Source organism: Pieris napi, chromosome 17, assembly GCF_905475465.1.
Source record: "Pieris napi chromosome 17, ilPieNapi1.2, whole genome shotgun sequence".
Classification (NCBI taxonomy): Eukaryota; Metazoa; Arthropoda; class Insecta; order Lepidoptera; family Pieridae; genus Pieris; species Pieris napi.
Genome location: NC_062250.1, coordinates 4,160,653 through 4,179,967, shown reverse-complemented (window position 1 = coordinate 4,179,967; position 19,315 = coordinate 4,160,653). Strand labels below are relative to the sequence as shown.

Here is a 19,315-nt window from a genome sequence, read left to right as displayed (position 1 = left end):
CTTCTTTCCTTGAAAGAAAGTCCCAATTAGGCGAACTCCATTCACAGGTAGCCGGCAAAAAATCGAGGGCAGTCCATATTGATTTTATTACGTTCAAATCGAATGCTGTCGGGAGTTGTTTATTTAGACGATAAGTTTATAGTTCGTGATGAATTTATAGTTGAAATTTAGGACGCACGTTTTGTTTCAAACATATGACTTAAAAATACTAATGAATTGTAAATTTTCCCGATACAGTGCAACGTATTGACGTTATATTGATAACAAATCGGAAGGGAATATGTAATTTTCGTTATATCAAGTAATTAGTTGAACTGAGGTTTGTTATGTTTCGGTTAGGTTGGTCTAAAGTCATTAAGAGGTAAAAAAAAATACATTTTTTTCCATCAAACAACAATGATTGATTTACGAACAAATGCGTGGCAAAACCTGTCGCGACATGATTCACATATAAGATTAAGAGTTGGTGGGATCTTCATATAAAGGTTTTGGGTTGAGTAAATTTCAACTATCAAGAAAAAGTACCTAATTAACGAATTAGATACTTTTATAATAAAACAATTTTTTGTCGGATTGAAGTTATGTATTTACAACAGTTATGTTTTTACGTGCTGTAAAGCACGCGCAACGTCGGTTAGATTTAAAATCATGAAAAATAATTGTAAATACATAACTTCAATCCGGTAAAAGATTGTTTTAAAATAAATGTGTGAAAGTTATGTCAATAGAAGAATTAGATACTTTTTCTTGATAGTTGAAATTCGTTATAAAGAGGTTCGCAAAAAATGTTCGTAATGTAAAGGGATATTTTACATTGACTCTTATGGACAATTCAAGGGGATAACGAAGAATTTGCTAAATCGAGGAAGTAGTTATATTGAGGTACGTTATATTGTAAGGTTGCACTGTATCATTAGAAAATCTAAATCTAGTTTCCAATACGAGACGAGGTACTTAAATATTTAAATATCCAAATTTACCCACGAAATTCTACTCCAAATGAAACAAAGTTCAATGATATTTATTCGTTGAACTAAATTATGTTTAAATAACATTGGTTTCATACAACATTGCAAAAAATTGATTTTTATCATTCGTTTAACAAAGTCTATAGATATCAATTTTGTATTAGGTACTTAGGGTACTAGATAGTAGGTTTAAAAATTGATAATGAAAATTTTTCAGATAATAAAGATTAAAGATTACCAAGTAGGCAATAGAACTGACCCTTGCTGCTGAATCACTGAACAAGCAAAGACAAGTACATATTAAACATTTCAAGTGTTTGTCGAAATTCGGACTCGGTATTTTGAAATATATTAATTTCGACTCTTTTATATATTATAACTGTACTGTTTCAATACAAATGGTAAATTAATTCAATCAGGGCTCCTCTTTAAACAGCTCCAAATTTTTTTCTATATATTTTCATCACTCGACAATGATGTACCATGTAATAATGTGGTGGCGCATGCTCTTTAACCATATAAAAATTAATTAAAATATCATGATTTGTGAAATGAATGAAAGAAGGTACTTACACATTTTTAAATTTAACCTAACCTAATGTAATTCACTGGGAGCTGAGACAATATCATTTACATCATGCATATAATGTTTATCAAATTAAAAAAAAATGTAAGGGGTCCAAAGCCATGCGCCTCCTTAATATTACTTGGGGTACTACATACAAGTAAAGAACGATAGAAAAAAATTGGAGCTGTTTTAAGGTGGGGCCGTGATTCGACAAATTTACCGTAAATAGTTATAAATTTGAAGTCATCTTTTTTCAAAACATCCCCTTTAATAAATCGACAAAAAAAAACTCGCCCATTTCCACACACACAAAATAACATTTGAATCCGGCAACGCACTGGCGACCCTTCTGGCATTAACATCAGATGAGCCTCCTGCCCATTTTCCCCATATTCTATAAAGAATAATTTTCGTAAATTTGTATAGTGAAACTCTGTGTATGACATTATAATAACGCCACAGCCAATATTTTAATTAAACTTTCATTGAACTTCGGTATTCGATATTGTTAAATTGATTACACTGGAAGCGCTTGACAATGTAATTTTATTCATTAGTATATATGTCACCGTAAAATTGTAAAAACCGTTAGATTGTAATCTATCTCGCGAGATTGTAAACTGTCGAAAGATTGTCAACTCAACATACTGCTTGCAATTTAACGTATTATTATTCGGTAGTTATATGAAATTGTTGGGAAGTAAAATTAATCTGTAATTGACCAAAGAAGTTTGAATGATAACTAAGTTAGTGTAGCACAATCTACCGAATACCGATAACCGATAACCGATAGATTACAATCTAACGGTTTTTACAATTTTACGTTAACATATACATTATACATATCTAGTTAACAAACAATAAATATATTGTTCCTGAAGTAGCTTCTACGAGCTTTCTAATACGCAATGTGAATGTATTCAGATTTAGGAGAAAAAGTGTTTATTACAAATTCTCACATTTTATCTGTTTTAGACTTCACATTTTTCACGTATAATCCTTCCTCCTGGTCTATTAACACACCGTTTATAAAATCGTTAATTGCTTTAAAGAAACAGTGGCGCTATCAACCTTTTTTAGGCTTGGACCTCAAATTTTAGTATCTGTTTTATGATCATTTGTCAATCTAATAGACAAGTAGGTGATCAGCCTCCTACGCCTGACACACGCCGTCGACTTTTTGGGTCTAAGGCAAAGTGGTTTCCTTACGATGTGTTCCTTCACCGTTTAAGCGAATGTTTAACGTCAGAAAGTCCATTGGTGCACAGCCGAGGATCGAACCCACGACCCCTGGGATGAGAGTCACAACCTGAAGCCACTATGCCACCACTGCTCGTAATTAATAACCAATGATAATAATTTTTTTCATATCATTGTCATCAGATTGTACAACTTTAGTTAAATTTATTATGAGCAGTGTTAGTAGTTAACCGAGCGATTCTCACTAGCACTTAGCAGTTAGGCTATGGAATTCACTTCCCGTCCCTATCGCTTAGCTCCTTCTCTATTTTCCTTTAAATTTCTACTCTACAAACATTACCTGTCCACATCGTATCCCTAACTTTCGTACTAACTACTAACTGACGTGAGACTGATCTAAAATTATTGAGATTCATGTGTACTTTTATAGTTTAGTTTTTTTTGTTCCTGTTTAGTTCTGTCTTAATAACCATATGCATTATTTATTTCTGCACTTCTTGCTTACCTTATCTAATTAAATAAATTTTTCTTTCACAGTAGTTGCCTGGAAGAGATCGCTAGAAATCGATAAGGCCGCCAGATGCCCTCCTTTTCATTTAATTATGTCCAATTCTTATTATGTTAATGCAACGAAGTGTTAATAAATAAATAACATGGTGCATGATTAACACTTACTCGTTAAAGGTAGATCGGCCTGCCGTAAAATGCTTGAAGGTTCTCGTTTCGGAGGCCAATACACACTTTGGGTAGCAGGAGTGATTGAGTGTGGGCAAAAATCGGTGACACGTGTCAAGAGATATATAAATTAATCTATTACTAAATAATATATTATTTTGTTCCCTTTGGAGTAGACTCTTGGGCCGTGGGGTTCAAGTGCACAGGTGATAATTTAAAATTTAAGTTGGCGCGTGGTAGATAGTACCGGTGACCCTAGAGCTGGTAGTCCTCGATTAACGAATAAGTATCGCAATACAACGAGGAAATACTAACAACGTTAAAGGTACACTGCCACAAGGACCAAATTTTTGAAGTGAAACTTCTTTAGGCGCATGAGGGTAATTTTTTACGGACGAAACGCAATAATAATAATATTAGCGTCACGAAGATGTGCAGCGTTTTTGTCAATGAAAAGGGAGAGAGCGATTGAGAGAGAGAGTAAGAAGGGCGAATTACATTATAGAAATTATATTTTTAAAATTAAAATTTCGTACAGAGAATTTATGAAATATTAGTATTTTATATTTTATGCAAATTTATTGAAATCTCAAATGACGAATTGTAAATTAAAATGCCAATAAGTATTTTAATTATCGAAAAAAATATTTGTTTTAATTTACGACACTTAATATTTTAATGACAATTAACTTCATTAAATTTCTAACATATATCTTCCTTTTTCCCTCCCTCTAAGTCTCGGAAATCTAAAGTTTTAGATTTGTATAAATATGAACAAGACTAAAAAATTTTTTGCCAAAGAAGTTTCACTTCTGAAATGTTTACTTTGTACGCACGCACTTTTTTTATTTTAAATTGGTTTTAATTTTCTATTTATCAATTTTTATTTATTAATATTACGTAGGTTAAGAATATTCTAAATACTATTTGATGTCATAATGTGTTGTTGTATACAGAAGATAGGGTAATAACCTGAAATTAACCACGAGCCCTACCTGGTTATATTCTAATTAACGCTAATGGAACGTGCGTTCGACTGGAATCGCCTAGTTTACGAGGGAGCTGTTATTAATATTATATTTTCAATGAGTTTATTGTACACTGACCTGGACATTATATCGATATAAGAATCGAGAAGCTAATGAGCATTAAGGGTCGATTCGACCAAACAAGAGTAAATCTTAATCTTAGAATAAATCGTCAGTTAATCGAGAGTAAATCAATTTTACGTTTTACCAACTACAAATTCTAAGAATAGTGGGCTTATTCGGGAATATCTACTATACCGCCGTTTCGCACGGAATAACAGCTATTCCTAGAATAATTTAATGGCGTCAGTCAGTCCAATCAGCTGATTTCTGTCATTTCACAAATATGTATTCTGTGTTTTAATTTCAAGTCAACGCAACGCACTAAATTAATAGTCTAGCATTGTATAATGAAACGTTTAAACAATTTATTATTTATTTATTTGTTTTTAGATTTTTTATTTTCTATAATATTAGAATGAAATTCAACTGGGCTCAACAGAAGTTCCTTTTTAGACGAAAGCCTCAAACAAACAAGAAATAAAAACTTTTTGTTGTCGTTTGACACCTGTTAAAAGCTACTTTTTCACACTATAATACGGCAAAATCGAGTTGACATGATGTATAGAGCATACACTGTCCCGTTGTAGAAAAACATTTATTTGCCGAGTTTTATTTTCGTTCACCATTCTCTTGCTATTCGCGTATTGTTATTCCTAGCACAATTATACTATCGATTACGTGGACAAACGACTATGGATTTACTCGAGATTAAAATCATGGAATAGATTATTCTTGGTATAGTTACTCGTGTATAAATTGAAGTTTGGTCGAATCGACCCTAAAAGAGATAATAGCACGATGCATTACCATGATTTGTAGCCGACCTCCAACGGGACCTTAATGTAGAGGACGTCACCACAATAATCAAAAAGATTCCTTGATTAGTGAAATATCGAAGCTATTTAACTTCTTGACACCACGGGCACAGTGAGAAGATTGAAAAGCAATAACCATTCATTTAGAGAATAAGTATGAGTGGACGTTACTCTTAAGTGCCAAACAGTGGTAAGTGGAAAAATAGTACACAAAAATAGACTATTTTTCTCTTTATAGAGACTGTAAGTGGTGTTATTGGACACTTTCTTAGCCATTCAAGTATTACGTAAGCTCTTTGAGTTTCTTATTTGGTGATTACGTCAACAGTAATTATTCATTTTTTTTACACATATTACCCACCCATTGTCTATGCTTGAAAACGAAATGCATTTTCGAGGATTCCTACAAAAAATTAATACGTTTATGTACTATTATTTTTTAGAGCTTTGCTTACTTTTGCTGACAAGAGGAAGGGGGAGGGGGATAAATTGCAGTAAATCTGCTTATGTAATACGTACGGCCTCTTATGTTAAATATCCTTTTTAGTAAATTAGGTTAGTTTTAAATTACTTATTAGTCTTAAGTTAGGCTAGATCGAACTGTCTTTATGCAGAGACAATGTGTAAAAAAAACCTGCAGCCTGATTAAGATAGCATACCTTAAAACAATTATATTAAGGTTTCAATAGGTTACCACGTGGGTCCCGAAGGTTTTAGTTGGATTTGATAATGACTGCTTTTAGTTAGCAGGAACACAAGGCCATCTACTCGCATGAAACCCCAGCCCCATTATTATTTTTTAAAGCTTATTAATCCATACAACAATTGGTTAGTTTGCATTCCTTAATATTAGTATTAGTTGTGTTACTATAAATTTATGTTAGATTTATTTTTAGTGGTCTATTTCTCTTTATCTTGAGCAACATTCAGCCCCATTAGACAGGGGCATATATAAAGTATGTAAATGTTTTCAATCGCCGACAAATTAATTTTACAAATTAACAGACGAATTGCGATCCAATTAAAATTACGATTACGCAAATCATAACGATGCTTATTCGGCAGAATTTAATTAAAGGATCATCAAACAGATACAATGAATATTGGAACGATTTTGGCGTGGTTTAATCGTGTATTCCCGATATTACATGATCATTTGTTAAACTAATCGGCAAGAAGTTGATCAGCCTCCTGTGCCTGACGCACGCGCGCCGTCGACTTTTTGGGTCCGACTAAGGCAAGCCGGTTTCGTCACGATGTTTTCCTTCACCGTTCGAGCGAATGTGAAATGCGCACATAGAAAGAAAGTCCATTGGTGCACAGCCGGGGATCGAACCTACGACCTCAGGGATGAGAGTCGCACGCTAAAGCCACTTGGCCAACACTGCTCCATATCGTCAGTATAGGGTATAAAAAATCAACCATAACATTGTTCAAATGTAAAATTTTTGGAGCGTCAACAAGTGCCGAATACAAAAGTAATCTAGACAGAGCCATAAGCGTGAGGGGCAAAAATAGACAGGGCGTTTAAGCCATGCATAGTCAGGTTAGTTACCCCGTGAGGGAAGCGCTTTCAATGAATGCTTAAGTGGTCCACACGATATGCATTCAAAGTGCACTCAATCCTTGCGTGTATACGTCCTTTCATCCAAAATGTGTCACTTGGTCCTGTCAAGTGCGTGGGAATTTCTCAATTCAACTCTAGACATTGCCCCACATTGCTACATGTTTCATTGCAATTTGAATATAGAAGCCTTCTAGATCCAAATTGCAATGAAACATGTTGTCCAGCCATCTAGTTGGACGCAACCTATTTGTATATGTCACCGTAAAATTGTAAACACCGTTAGATTGTAATATATCTCGCGAGATTATAAACTGTCGAAAGAACTGTCTGTGAACCTCAACGAACTGCTTACAATTTAACGTATTATTATTCGGTAGTTATATGAAATTGTTGGAAAGTAAAATTAATCTGTAATTGACCAAAGAAGTTTGAATGATAACTAAGTTAGTGTAGTACAATCTACCGAATAATAATACGTTAAATTGTAAGCAGTAAGCTGAGGTTCACAATCTTTCGACAGTTTATAATCTCGCGAGATAGATTACAATCTAACGGTGTTTACAATTTTACGTTAACATATATATGACACTGGAAGATAACAAAATCCAAAAGTTTATAAATTTCCTAGAAAATGTAGAACCTTTGTAGGATTCTAAACCAGAGATAAATTGTATGTAAAATAATAGAATTTATCTCTCGTTTGTTTCTCGACTACATTTTGGCAAATTTATCAATTTACGACGTATCGAGGTAAATTTATACACTAACGGACATTCATTCGTAAGATCCTAAACGGTTAGGTTAGTAACTTATTCAACCAATCAGAGCGCGCATGCCGTTTGGTTACATATACATTCAATTGTTTCTCGTGGCAGTGGTTTAGTAAAGGGTCTGAACATTTTGATTCTCTGTTAATGTTTCGGTGTGATACTAAATATAGTAATTGGGACTAAAAATTTCTAAGACTAAGTAGATCCCCTGAACCTGAGCGTACTAAACTATTATTTTTTTAATAATATAACCAATGCTATATATATGTACTAGTGGACCCGACAGACGTTGTCCTGCATGATATTTCAAGCTATTAGGATATTAAAGTATGAAAGTACCGACTGCAGCGCCACCTGCCGGGCTGATTTGTGAATCTAAACCATTCCCAGATCCCCTTGAACACACACAAAAAATTTCATTAAAATCGGTCCAGTCGTTTGAGAGAAGTTCAGTGACATACACACTCACAGAAGAATTATATATATAAAGATATTTTATAGCAGGCCTATAAACAGTTGTTTGTTGTCCTAAACCAAATATACCCATTTTATTGTTGGGAAATCAATTTATAGACCCCCGCACCGGGGCAACTTTTAAAAGTGACGCGTGAGTGTGTGGGTCAGTCTGTGAGGTGCAATGGACCCCCCAAAATATTCCTATGAAGACCAACAACATCAAGCTTTAAATGTTTGCCTATAGTATTATGTATCGCCAACAAGTCTGCAAACTTTGTAGTTGAGGCAAATACAAAATTGCATCTCGAACTTGCACTAACTTCTATAACGATGGTCGATGGTAGATCTCCGCCTACAAACAGCTGTTCCATTAAACAAAATGTCCAGCTTATTAAGACTTATTGAGAAACTTTTCATGTAACGTAGTAACCACAAAACTAAAGTTCACGAGCTTATGTGTATAGCACAAAAACCACTTAAAATCCTAGTTCTCTCCCTTTTCTTCGACAAAAACGCTGCACATCTTCGTGACGCTAATGTTATTATTATTGCGTTTCATCCGTAAAAAAATTACCCTCATGCGCCTAAAGAAGTTTCACTTCAAAAAACATTCACACAAACGAGTTACGGATTCTCAAATAGAACTTTACTTCACGTATTTCAAACATCAGGCGAAATAGAAGTTGATGCCAGTTCAGAAGATACGCTGGCTGAGTAGCTAATGAGCAAAAGACCAGTCACATTGACGACTCATTGGTCTAGTGGTTAGTACCCCTGACTGCGAAACCATGGGTCCCGGGTTCGATCCCCGGCTGAGACGAACATCGATGTTATGAGCATTTGGTGTTGTGCTTAGGTCTTGGGTGTTTAAATATGTATTTATATGTCTATCTATCTATAATATGTATGTATATCCGTTGCCTAGTACCCATAACACAAGCTTCACCAGCTTAGCATGGGACTAGGTCAATTGGTGTGAATTGTCTTTAAAAAAAAAAAATTGAATCAAAAATCTCTTTCCATATGAATTTCCTTTCTAGGCCTCTTCATCTAAAAGCATTACAGACATGGGACAACGGATCAATAACACGAGGTCGCGAATTGTTCGCGGTGAGCATTGTAATTCAGACAGAACGCGTCCATTCCTATTGAAACCGTACAATGGCACTCTTTTGCTAAAAAAACTACATTCTTAATGGTAAAAGCAATGGACGTTTTAGATACAAGTTTACCAATGTAAAGGATTATATAAATAAATAAATCAGTGGCGCTATAACCTCTTTAGGTCTTGGCCTCAGATTTCTGAATCTGTTTCATGATCATTTTTAATTCTAATAGGCAAGTAGGTGATCAGCCTCCAGTACCTGACACACGCCGTCGACTTTTTTGGTCTAAGACATGTCGGTTTCGTCACGATGTTTTCCCTTCACCGTTCGAGCAAATGTTAAATGCGCACATAGAAAGAAAGTCCATTAGTGCACAGCCGGGGATCGATCCTACGACCTCAGGTATAAGAGTCGCCCTAAAGAGGTTATAGCGCCACAGATTTTTTTTAATAAAAATTTATTGCATGACTACGGTACAAAAATGTGTAAGGTAGTACAAAGTTCGCATATTCTGCCACACACAATGGCGTGCAAATTTGTCTTTAAAGAAAATTTACTTATTAACCTAATTTTAATATCTACAAAAAAAAAAAAATTGTCCACCTGTGCGAAGCCGGGACGGGCCGCTAGTGTTAGAATCAAAGAATTACGTTCGCGCTGATTATATATGCAAATTAATTATCTCACTAGGTCAACATGTTTGGAATAACCAAATACCATTGAATATGGTAAAGTTGCCGTTCCAGGCTCGTGCCTAGAACTCACAGAGTGCAATTAGTTCACTTCCGTGCTTTCAAAGGCCTTCAACTATGTGCTGCTAAAATTTTAATATCGCAGAGAAAAATTGCACATTCCTAGAATGCGATCTGATTTCGGGGCTATATTAATACTTTTGTATATGGGAAAGGATTAAATAGAGCAAAATATGTTTTTGTTTCATTTTTACATCCTTCACCTAAATAAGAAAATAATGGAAATGAATAGTCAAACAGAGTTTATGACATATGTTATATATTTATTTATTTACTAAAGTTCACCACATCATATATAATGTTATATCTACAGTATATGTTACAAACTATCTATATATATATATATAAACTAGCTGATCCGGCAAACGTCGTTTCGCCATGTATATCATTTATAATAAAAAAATAGGGGTTGATCGTAGAGGGGTGAAAGATCCCCTATCTTTCACCCCTCTACGATCAACCCCTATTTTTTTATTATTTTTGTATGTATTTTTTAATGCTGTATCATAAAAAAATAGAAATTAAAAATTTTGTCTAAAAAATAAAAATAAAAATTTAGGGGTGGACTACCCTTAACATCTGGCGGGCTGATTTGTGAATCTAAACCATTCCCAGATCCCCTTGAAGACACACAAAAAATTTCATCAAAATCGGTCCAGTCGTTTAGGAGGAGTTCAGTCACATACACACGCACACAAGAAATATATATATTAAGATGTTATGTTAGTTTGTGTACGCTTCAAAAACTCAAAAAGTTCTGCACCGATCGAGCTAAAATTTTAGCATGGTATATAATCCGAATCAAGGATTGTTTTTTTTATCACTTTTTTCCACAAGTATTGCAAAATTTAACTTATATAAAATGTATTCTTTGTTTTGTGTTACAAAAAAAAAATAGAAGTAATAAAAATATTTCACTTCCAATTTTAGATTTTACTAGTGATATTACTAGCAACTACTACTAAACGGAACACGTAAAATTTTTAATAGTAATTCTTGTACTGTATAGCAACATTATTATACGTTATGGAGCCCGTGTTCAGCGAGGCATTTATTTCAGCGGTCATGCCTTGCAGCTATGTTACCGCTACGCAATTAAAAACGTGAATTTTGGACCTCGCTCATGTTTAAAATGTTTGTCAGATCTACCAATATTTATATGGAAATAGCGATAAAGGTTTTACGTTCAGACACGTAAATTACTGCGAGTGCCAAACACTATTCGATTTTTAAATTTCGATATTTTTTATTTTATTTTTGCTCTCAAATATCTCACATTAAAATGATAATCAGATACTTATGAATATATGTTATAGAAAGAATATTTTTTGAAAATAAAATGAGAACTTATGAAGCAGCGCTAATCCATGCAACTATCTAACAATAAAATTATTTATATGATATGGTATGGTATGGTATGGAGTAGTGTTGGCCAAGCGGCTTCAGGGTGCGAAGTGCGAGCGAAGTGTTCAAAAAATAAAACCTATATCCATTTTAAAATTAAAACCAGTACAATATCAACGCCCAAAGAGGCTTTAGAAAAAGGATTTGTTGGTTAAGCCTGACAACATTGTATTGCCACAACTCCAGAGAATATTAAAAAATAGAAATAAATGAAGTTATATAAAGCTTATCACATATTTTATATATCTAATATATACAATTCTCGTGCCACAATGTTCGTTCCCATACTCCTCCGAACGGCTAGACCGATTCCTATGAGTTTTTATGCATATTCAGTAAGTCTGAGAATCGGCTTCTATCTTTCAAACCGTAAGTGATAAGGGGTGTCCATCACAAAATTTATTTTCTATATATAAAAATATTTTTATTTTTTATGATACAACATATAAAAATACGTACATCCCCTAATTTTCACCCCTTATATGATCAACTTAAGGTTCCCTCAAAATCACATTAAGGAGAAATGAAGTTCGCGGGGGCAGCTAGTATTATATAGGCATCAAATACACAGACAGCATTACTACTCGTACATCTGTGGGCCATGACTAAATACTCTTTCGTGGTGCACATAATGGTGAACTGTATTCTAAATAAAAATGGAAGTCGCCTAACACTGTTATATTTTCTTACATATAAAATTACAGTAGGAACAAATAGTTTAGATTATTAACTAGTAAGTTCTACAAACAGTATCAATATCAATTTATTATAAATTTCATACAGCCGTGTATCGAACGCACGAATCTGTGTCGCAAGTTTAAGCCACTATTCGAACACTGCTAAATTGAATTTTCTATGTGCGCAAATAGCACTTACTCCTACGATGAAGGCAAACATCATAATAACATATGTGGAACCAGCTGCCGACCGATATATTTCCAAACCAAATCGACTTAGGGTCCAGCAAGAATAGAGCGTAACAATTCTTTAAGGGCAACGCACTTGCCTCTGGCAATCAGAGTGTCTATGGGCGGTATCATTTGACATCAGGTGAGCCTCCTGCCCGTTTGCAATAAACATAATTAAACTGTAATGTCTTATTGATGACATATGTCAGACATAGAAAACTAACCCCAAATGATTTATTAAAACTCAGTTTTGTATCGCGCAGCCCGGACATACAACGACCAATATTTAAGCCTTGACTTGTTTAAGCTATCGTGGAATATGGTTAATATGATGTATTAAGAATATCCCTTGCGCAAAAGCACCTTTATCATGAGCAGGGTATGCTCATGATAAACACACCTTCACGTACATACCGTCACTTTTACATTATCACACAACAAAGCCAAATTAGGTATTACTTAGTTAAATGTATTGAATAATTTTTATAGTTTTTTTTACTTTTTAAAGTTTGAACCTTTTTGTAAATATATCGTTGGCTATATTTTTAGTGTAATTGTTTGTTTTTATATATTTTTTTTTTGATAGTAATAGGATTACGAAATAAATAAATGGATGCAATGTGAGGCCAAGACTCATAAAGGGTCGTAAGTCGTAGCGCCTCTTGATTATTATTAGCAATTTCATACAAAGGGGCCGTTCAAGTACGTTATTATGGGGGGGATAAGATAAGATTAAGATAGCCCATCTTTGATTTTCTTATTTGGTGATTACGTCAACAGTAATTATTAATTTTTTTACACATATTACCCACACATTGTTAATGCTTCAAAACGAAATGCATCTTCGAGGATTCCTACAAAAAATTAATACGCGTTTCTACTATTTTTTTTAGAGCTGTACTTACTATTGCTAACAACAAGAGGGGGGAGGGATAAATTGTAGTAAATCTGCTGCAACAAAAACCTACACTGTCCGTCATCTATATCCGCTAACTGTCGTAACATTTTCTATTTCTAAGTATTTTTCATTTAACTGATAATAAAATACTTACGAGTGCAACGGAGTTATTATTCTGCTGTAGCCATCTAAGTATCGCGCTTGCTGTGGTGAAATCTGGTCTCGGTGGTGGAGGAATCGCATGTTGAAGCGACGAAGCCAACTGTTGGGCCAATTCTAAAGCACGACCTCTGGCTTGTCGACCTGGACCTGTTGTACCGCCGGGGCCTGTTCCTCCCGCTTCTGCAATACAAAGCCACGGGTTATTGCCTTAAAAAAGTGACAGGCGAAATTTTTTTGATATTAGTTTATATTTTTGTTGTTATGCATAAAACAATATATACATTTATATTCCTAGTACTCGATAAATTCAGGTAATCTATACTTTGTCTATATTTAGTTTACATTATAATAATGGCGTAGTCCTGCTCTTTCGTGAATTTTGTAAACGTTGTTGACATTCATAAGCATGCTCTAAGAAGCATCTAAATTGAATAAACGTATTTTGATTTGATTTGAATAAATGTTATAATAGCTTTGTAAATAAATTGCAATCAAACTGTTAATTAATAATCTGAATATGACATAGCAGTAAATAAGTGGATTATTAACATTCGTTTTAATTATAGTGTTACTTTATTAAAATTCGGATCTCAAAGAGTGAAATCACATCACATAAAACTGCAACCAGTACAAGGATTACTTTGATAAAATATGGAACGCTCAGTAAAATATCTGTATGAAAAGTCTTACAGCTCAAAACCAAAAGTTTCAATACAATTTTTTTAAGAATCACTACATGATATTTGAAATTAATAGTATAGTAATCCCTCCTATAACACGGTAGATTTGTGGCGTTATAGGAAACGCGTTGTAGGAGTATTCTCGCATAACGCGCTTGTATGGCCGCGATCAACTTTTCTCGTTAAAGGGGATTTCAGTCGAATATTAAGAAAACTATATTATTAACGAAATAAGCGCGTACAAATCAATAAAAATGTCACAATACAGAAATATAACGTGTCAAATCCCCGCATTATATGGGGGAATACCCGTTACGCGTGAGACTGAAATCTCGTTATATGAAAATGCGTTATAAGAGTACCGTGTTATAAGGGGGTCTGTATACCTTTAGGGAACACAGACCCCCTGAAAGGAATAGAGCTTAGGAAACTTCCAAAAAACTGAATAATATAAATTTGGAACGGTATTAACAATTGAATATCACCTGCCTAGAATTATCTTCGTTGAAATATCATCTAATATATAAAATTCTCGTGTCACAGTTTTCGTTGCCATACTCCTCCGAAACGGCTCGACCGATTTTGATGAAATTTTTTGTGCTTATCCGGTATCTATGAGAATCGGCCAACATCTATTTTTCATCCCCCTAAATGTTAGGGGTAGTCCACCCCTAAATTTTTATTTTTATTTTTTAGACAAAATTTTTAATTTCTAGTTTTTTATGATACAACATACAAAAATACATACAACCCCTAACTTTCACCCCTCTACGATCAACCCCTATTTTTTTATTATAAATGACGAAATGGCAAAACGACGTTTGCCCGGTCAGCTAGTATATATATAAAATAGTTCAGTGTTTATTTATATTATTTATTTGACCCTCTTACCATGAAAGCTTAATAAACTGATATTTATGTTAAATCTCTATACACCAATCCTGTACCGAACTCATTACTGAAACAAATGAGGTGAAGGACGTAAGTCCTATAACGAACTGCTGGTAATTGCAACAAGTTTTAAGTGATGTTTGCCAAATTAATGAACCTTAGGATTATACGTGAAAATCACGTTTCTATGAACTGAGCTAATAGAGGTCTTGGGAACCGTTTAGACCCGTAATTAAAATGAATGTTGGAGAAACATATGACGTATAAATATTATGTTTTAAGTTTGTGTGCCAAATAAATCAGACGAGGGGGAAAACTAATTGCAATAATTTTAATCAATGCCTAAGTGTTAGGTGACCATAAGTGTTGGGTGAACATAATGTTAGGTGACCTTAAGTGTGAGGTGGCCATAAGTGTTAGGTGGCCATAAGTGTTAGGTGGACATAAGTGTCAGGTGACCTTAAGTGTGAGGTGGCCATAAGTGTTATTTGGCCATAAGTGTTAGGTGGACATAAGTGTCAGGTGACCTTAAGTGTTAGGTGGCCATAAGTGTTAGGTGAACATAAGTGTGAGGTGGCCATAAGTGTAAGTTGAACATAAGGGTAAGGTGAACATAAGTCTTAGGCGAACTTATGTCTTAGGTGAACATAAGTGTTAGCTGACCATAAGTGTAAGTTGAACATAAGGGTTAGGTGAACATAAGTGTTAGGTGAACATAAGTGTTAGGTGAACATAAGTGTTAGGTGAACATAAATGTTAGGCAAATAAGTTTTAGATGATCATAAGTGTAATTGAACATAAGGGTAAGGTGAGCATAAGTCTTAGGCGAACTTAAGTCTTAGGTGAACATAAGTGTTAGGTGTACATAAGTGTTAGGTGAACTTAAGTCTTAGGTGAACATAAGTGTTAGGTGTACATAAGTGTTAGGTGAACATAACTTGTAGGTGCATACAAATTTTAGGTGAACATAAGTGTTATTAATTTAAATTAAGTAAAAACATTAGTATTTCTTCATTTGCTAAAAAAATATTTATCAGTTTTAATAGACTATACATATTACAGTAGAATTAATTAAGTAACAACAAAAAAAATTGTTGAAAAAAGGTGGGGCATGGAACAAAAAAGTTGTTATGCCTTAGACCAGTGTTAAGGCATATAAGTTTCTTCACAATTGTCCTCCACCGTACGAGGGAGTGTTAAAAGCGCACATAGAAAGTCCATTGGTGCACAGCCGGAGTTCACATCTATTCGTCGCACGCTCAAGCCCCTAAGCCGACAACTCACGTTAATAAATCTAATATAAATCTTGAATATGCTCATACCTCTAATTAACACGTGAGTAAAATATATTAAGTCGTTTTTAATACAGTTATCTTGTGAGCGGTGTGTGCCAAATTGAATCTAAGTTGCTAATTGAATCTAACCCGCTTGTAGCGGGTGAAATAAACCCCTCATGAATATGATTGTTTATCATTCTGTGAGGCAATTTGTCGCATTAATAATTAGTAGAATAAATTATTAACTATTGTAAATGTGTTAGTATAGAATAGTGTTAGGCTAGTAGCTCTTCCCTGAGGTCGTAGGTTCGATCCCCAGCTATGGACCAATGGAATTTCTTTCTATGTGCGCATTTAACATTCGCTCAAACGGTGAAAAAAACATCGTGAGGAAACCGACTTGCCTTAGACACAAAAAGTCGACGGCGTGTGTCAGGCACAGGAGGCTGATCACCTACTTATCTATTAGATTTAAAAATGATCAAGAAACAGATGACCTTTTTAGGTCTGGGCCTCAGTTGGCTGTATCAATAACTAGTAAAGGCGCCACTGATTTATTTATTTAAATGTATCAATAACTAGTTTAAATGTATCAATAACGAAAAACCTAAGGCATTGTTTAGAAGCGCGGCATCCAAAATAAAACTAGCCATTATGATGAATGATCGCCAACCTTCGCAAGGAGATGGCACTATAAGAAGAATAACTAATTTAATCGCAATATTTATCGTGTAATTAAGTCGATTGATATACATTTTAATAAGCCGTTTTTAATTCAAATATTGTATCCGTTTTCAATTATTCTTATGAAAGGAAACGAAACAAGAGGCATAAATAAAACACATTGTACAAATGCTTTTTGTGAGGAAAAATATAGCAACAATAGGTTAATTATCTCCGGTGCCGGCGGCGAATAATGGCAACATCTCAATGTATTATTTAATAATGCCACGAGCCTATGTGACCCAATAAAATTGACACTTAGCTAAGTTGACAAAGTGCCAGATCAGAGATATAATAATATGAAGTACCACCCCATATCCCCTGGGAACCATGCAGAAATATACCTTATATATTTCTGCATGGTTTCATGTCGTGATCCACCATCATCATCATTAACATCATCGATTATTATTGATTAAGAAATTCCGTTTCCTCACCATGTCCTCCTTCACATACGAACTATTATGACGCACATATATACGTATATGTAAAGAAATAATTACATTCGTTTAATTAGATTATTAATTATCTATTTTATTTTTACAGATGTTCATTTAATTTTGTTTGTTAGTCTGTGGAAAAGACGCTGGTTTTGTTTGTCTATGTATGTGTTAGTGATTTTAATTGGAATACGAAGTTTTTGTTGAGTACATTTTGGATTGATTACAAAAGAAATAGGTTAAAGTGATTTTCAACTGAAATAACAAACTCTTAATGTTGTTTCTTAAAATAAATATTTTTGCAACACATTTGAGTTTTACTCACTTATATAATATACATTAAAACGGGTTTAAATATTCGATGCTTTGTCAGATCAGCCTAGTACTTCTATATACGGTATAAAGCCATCAGATTATGTCTGCCAAGCTGTCTACACTTAAACATCGATCGGCTTAACTACACTGAGGTAATGCCTAACGTTCCTTGATGGAAATTCCTTTTGCACCGCTACGAAGCTTCTGCAACGAAATTCCTTGTGAATATGCAACTTATCGAAAGCCTAAAATACCTTGAATTTTATTTAATTTAAACTTACATTAAAAATTTAGATATTCATGGAAACTATCCCCAAGTATCGATAAAATGTAATAAGAAATGGACATTATCATAAACGCGATTATTTCAGATTAGATTATGCTATACACTCATCTCACATTAAGGTACCTACGTCAATAAAATTAGTATTAATTTTGATTTAAATTTACAATCGTGACTAGCCCGAATTCTTTATAACACACGTGCAATTACGAATGGTATTTAAAATATAGAACCCGTTAGTTAAATGAAAGTACCCTCTGGTTTTATAAAGCATTTTATCCTGCAGCGTTTATTAAAAATAATTTGCAAAGTTGACAGTAACTTAGAACCGAATTGTCCGAAGAACTTTATTTCGGTGCCCTTTACCGAATTTCAAAAACACGGAAGTTTATAATAAACTTTTTAATAGCTTTTTACAATAAAAACTTTACGGGTTCCACAGCTGCGGTCCTGTGAAGCAAGATTTAATGTAGCTATATAAAATGTTCTGTACAAAGCCTAGATCGTTTGCACTAAGTACGTATACGTACAATTTAATACCACTACTGTTGATATTTTATTATCAGATCCTTAATTACATGATAGCGTGCCCGTTACACCAAAGTTTACTATTAAAACTTGACAAAATGGGAAAGGTTAATAAACTGTCGTTAAATCAGAAATACCCTCAAAAAAGGTATTTTGTTTCTCTGATTATATTTTTTAATGTAATGTATTTTTGTAGTTTTTTTATTCTTTCTTGTATCTCAAAATACTGATTGCTTTTGTAGATTAGCGTTATCAATAAAATCATGTCTTCGAAGATGTATTTCGTTTTTTTAGATATGATTGTATATCTACTATCGTCCTCGTAATCGTAAAAAAATATTAATTTCTTTACTCGTACGGCCGGCCCCTATGCATGTTTAGAAAATCAGCTAACTCGTCAGTATAACCAACATTGAAAAACGTGTATTTATTATTCGTAGTATATATATATTTATGTTTCCCAGACGTAACGATTAGATTCGCAATTGTATGTAAACATTTTCAGCATAGTGATTGGAATGTCGTCGAAATTATTGCAGTTGCAGAAATAACAGAACGAGGGAATTGTACCCGCGATGGAACAATGACTCTCTCGCTTCGGGCACGAAAACAAAAAACACGCCATCAGGTTTTTCTTTTCATTACATTGCGGATATCTAGTACGATATTTTTAAAGGGAATTGCAGCCTTGCTGCGGAATTTTCATGTACAACATTATTGTTTATAAAATAATTGTTGTGTTTGCCAGTGCTATTTGTAATTACTTTTAAAGCGTAATAAAAAAAAGCTTTACTTTATATACCTACTAGCTGATCCGGCAAACGTCGTTTTGCCATGT

The 19,315-nt window shown here is 34.0% G+C and overlaps 1 protein-coding gene across 2 annotated transcripts in view; it reads right to left on the bottom strand.

Annotated features, from left to right (window-relative positions):
- LOC125057900 (liprin-beta-1) overlaps positions 1 to 19,315 on the bottom strand; it is a 62,342-nt gene that overhangs the window by 39,223 nt on the left and 3,804 nt on the right. For both annotated transcript variants that reach the window (XM_047661845.1, XM_047661846.1), the window contains exon 2: positions 13,333 to 13,520. In XM_047661845.1, coding sequence (XP_047517801.1) covers positions 13,333 to 13,520 — 188 coding nt within the window. The remainder of the gene's footprint in view (positions 1 to 13,332; positions 13,521 to 19,315) is intronic.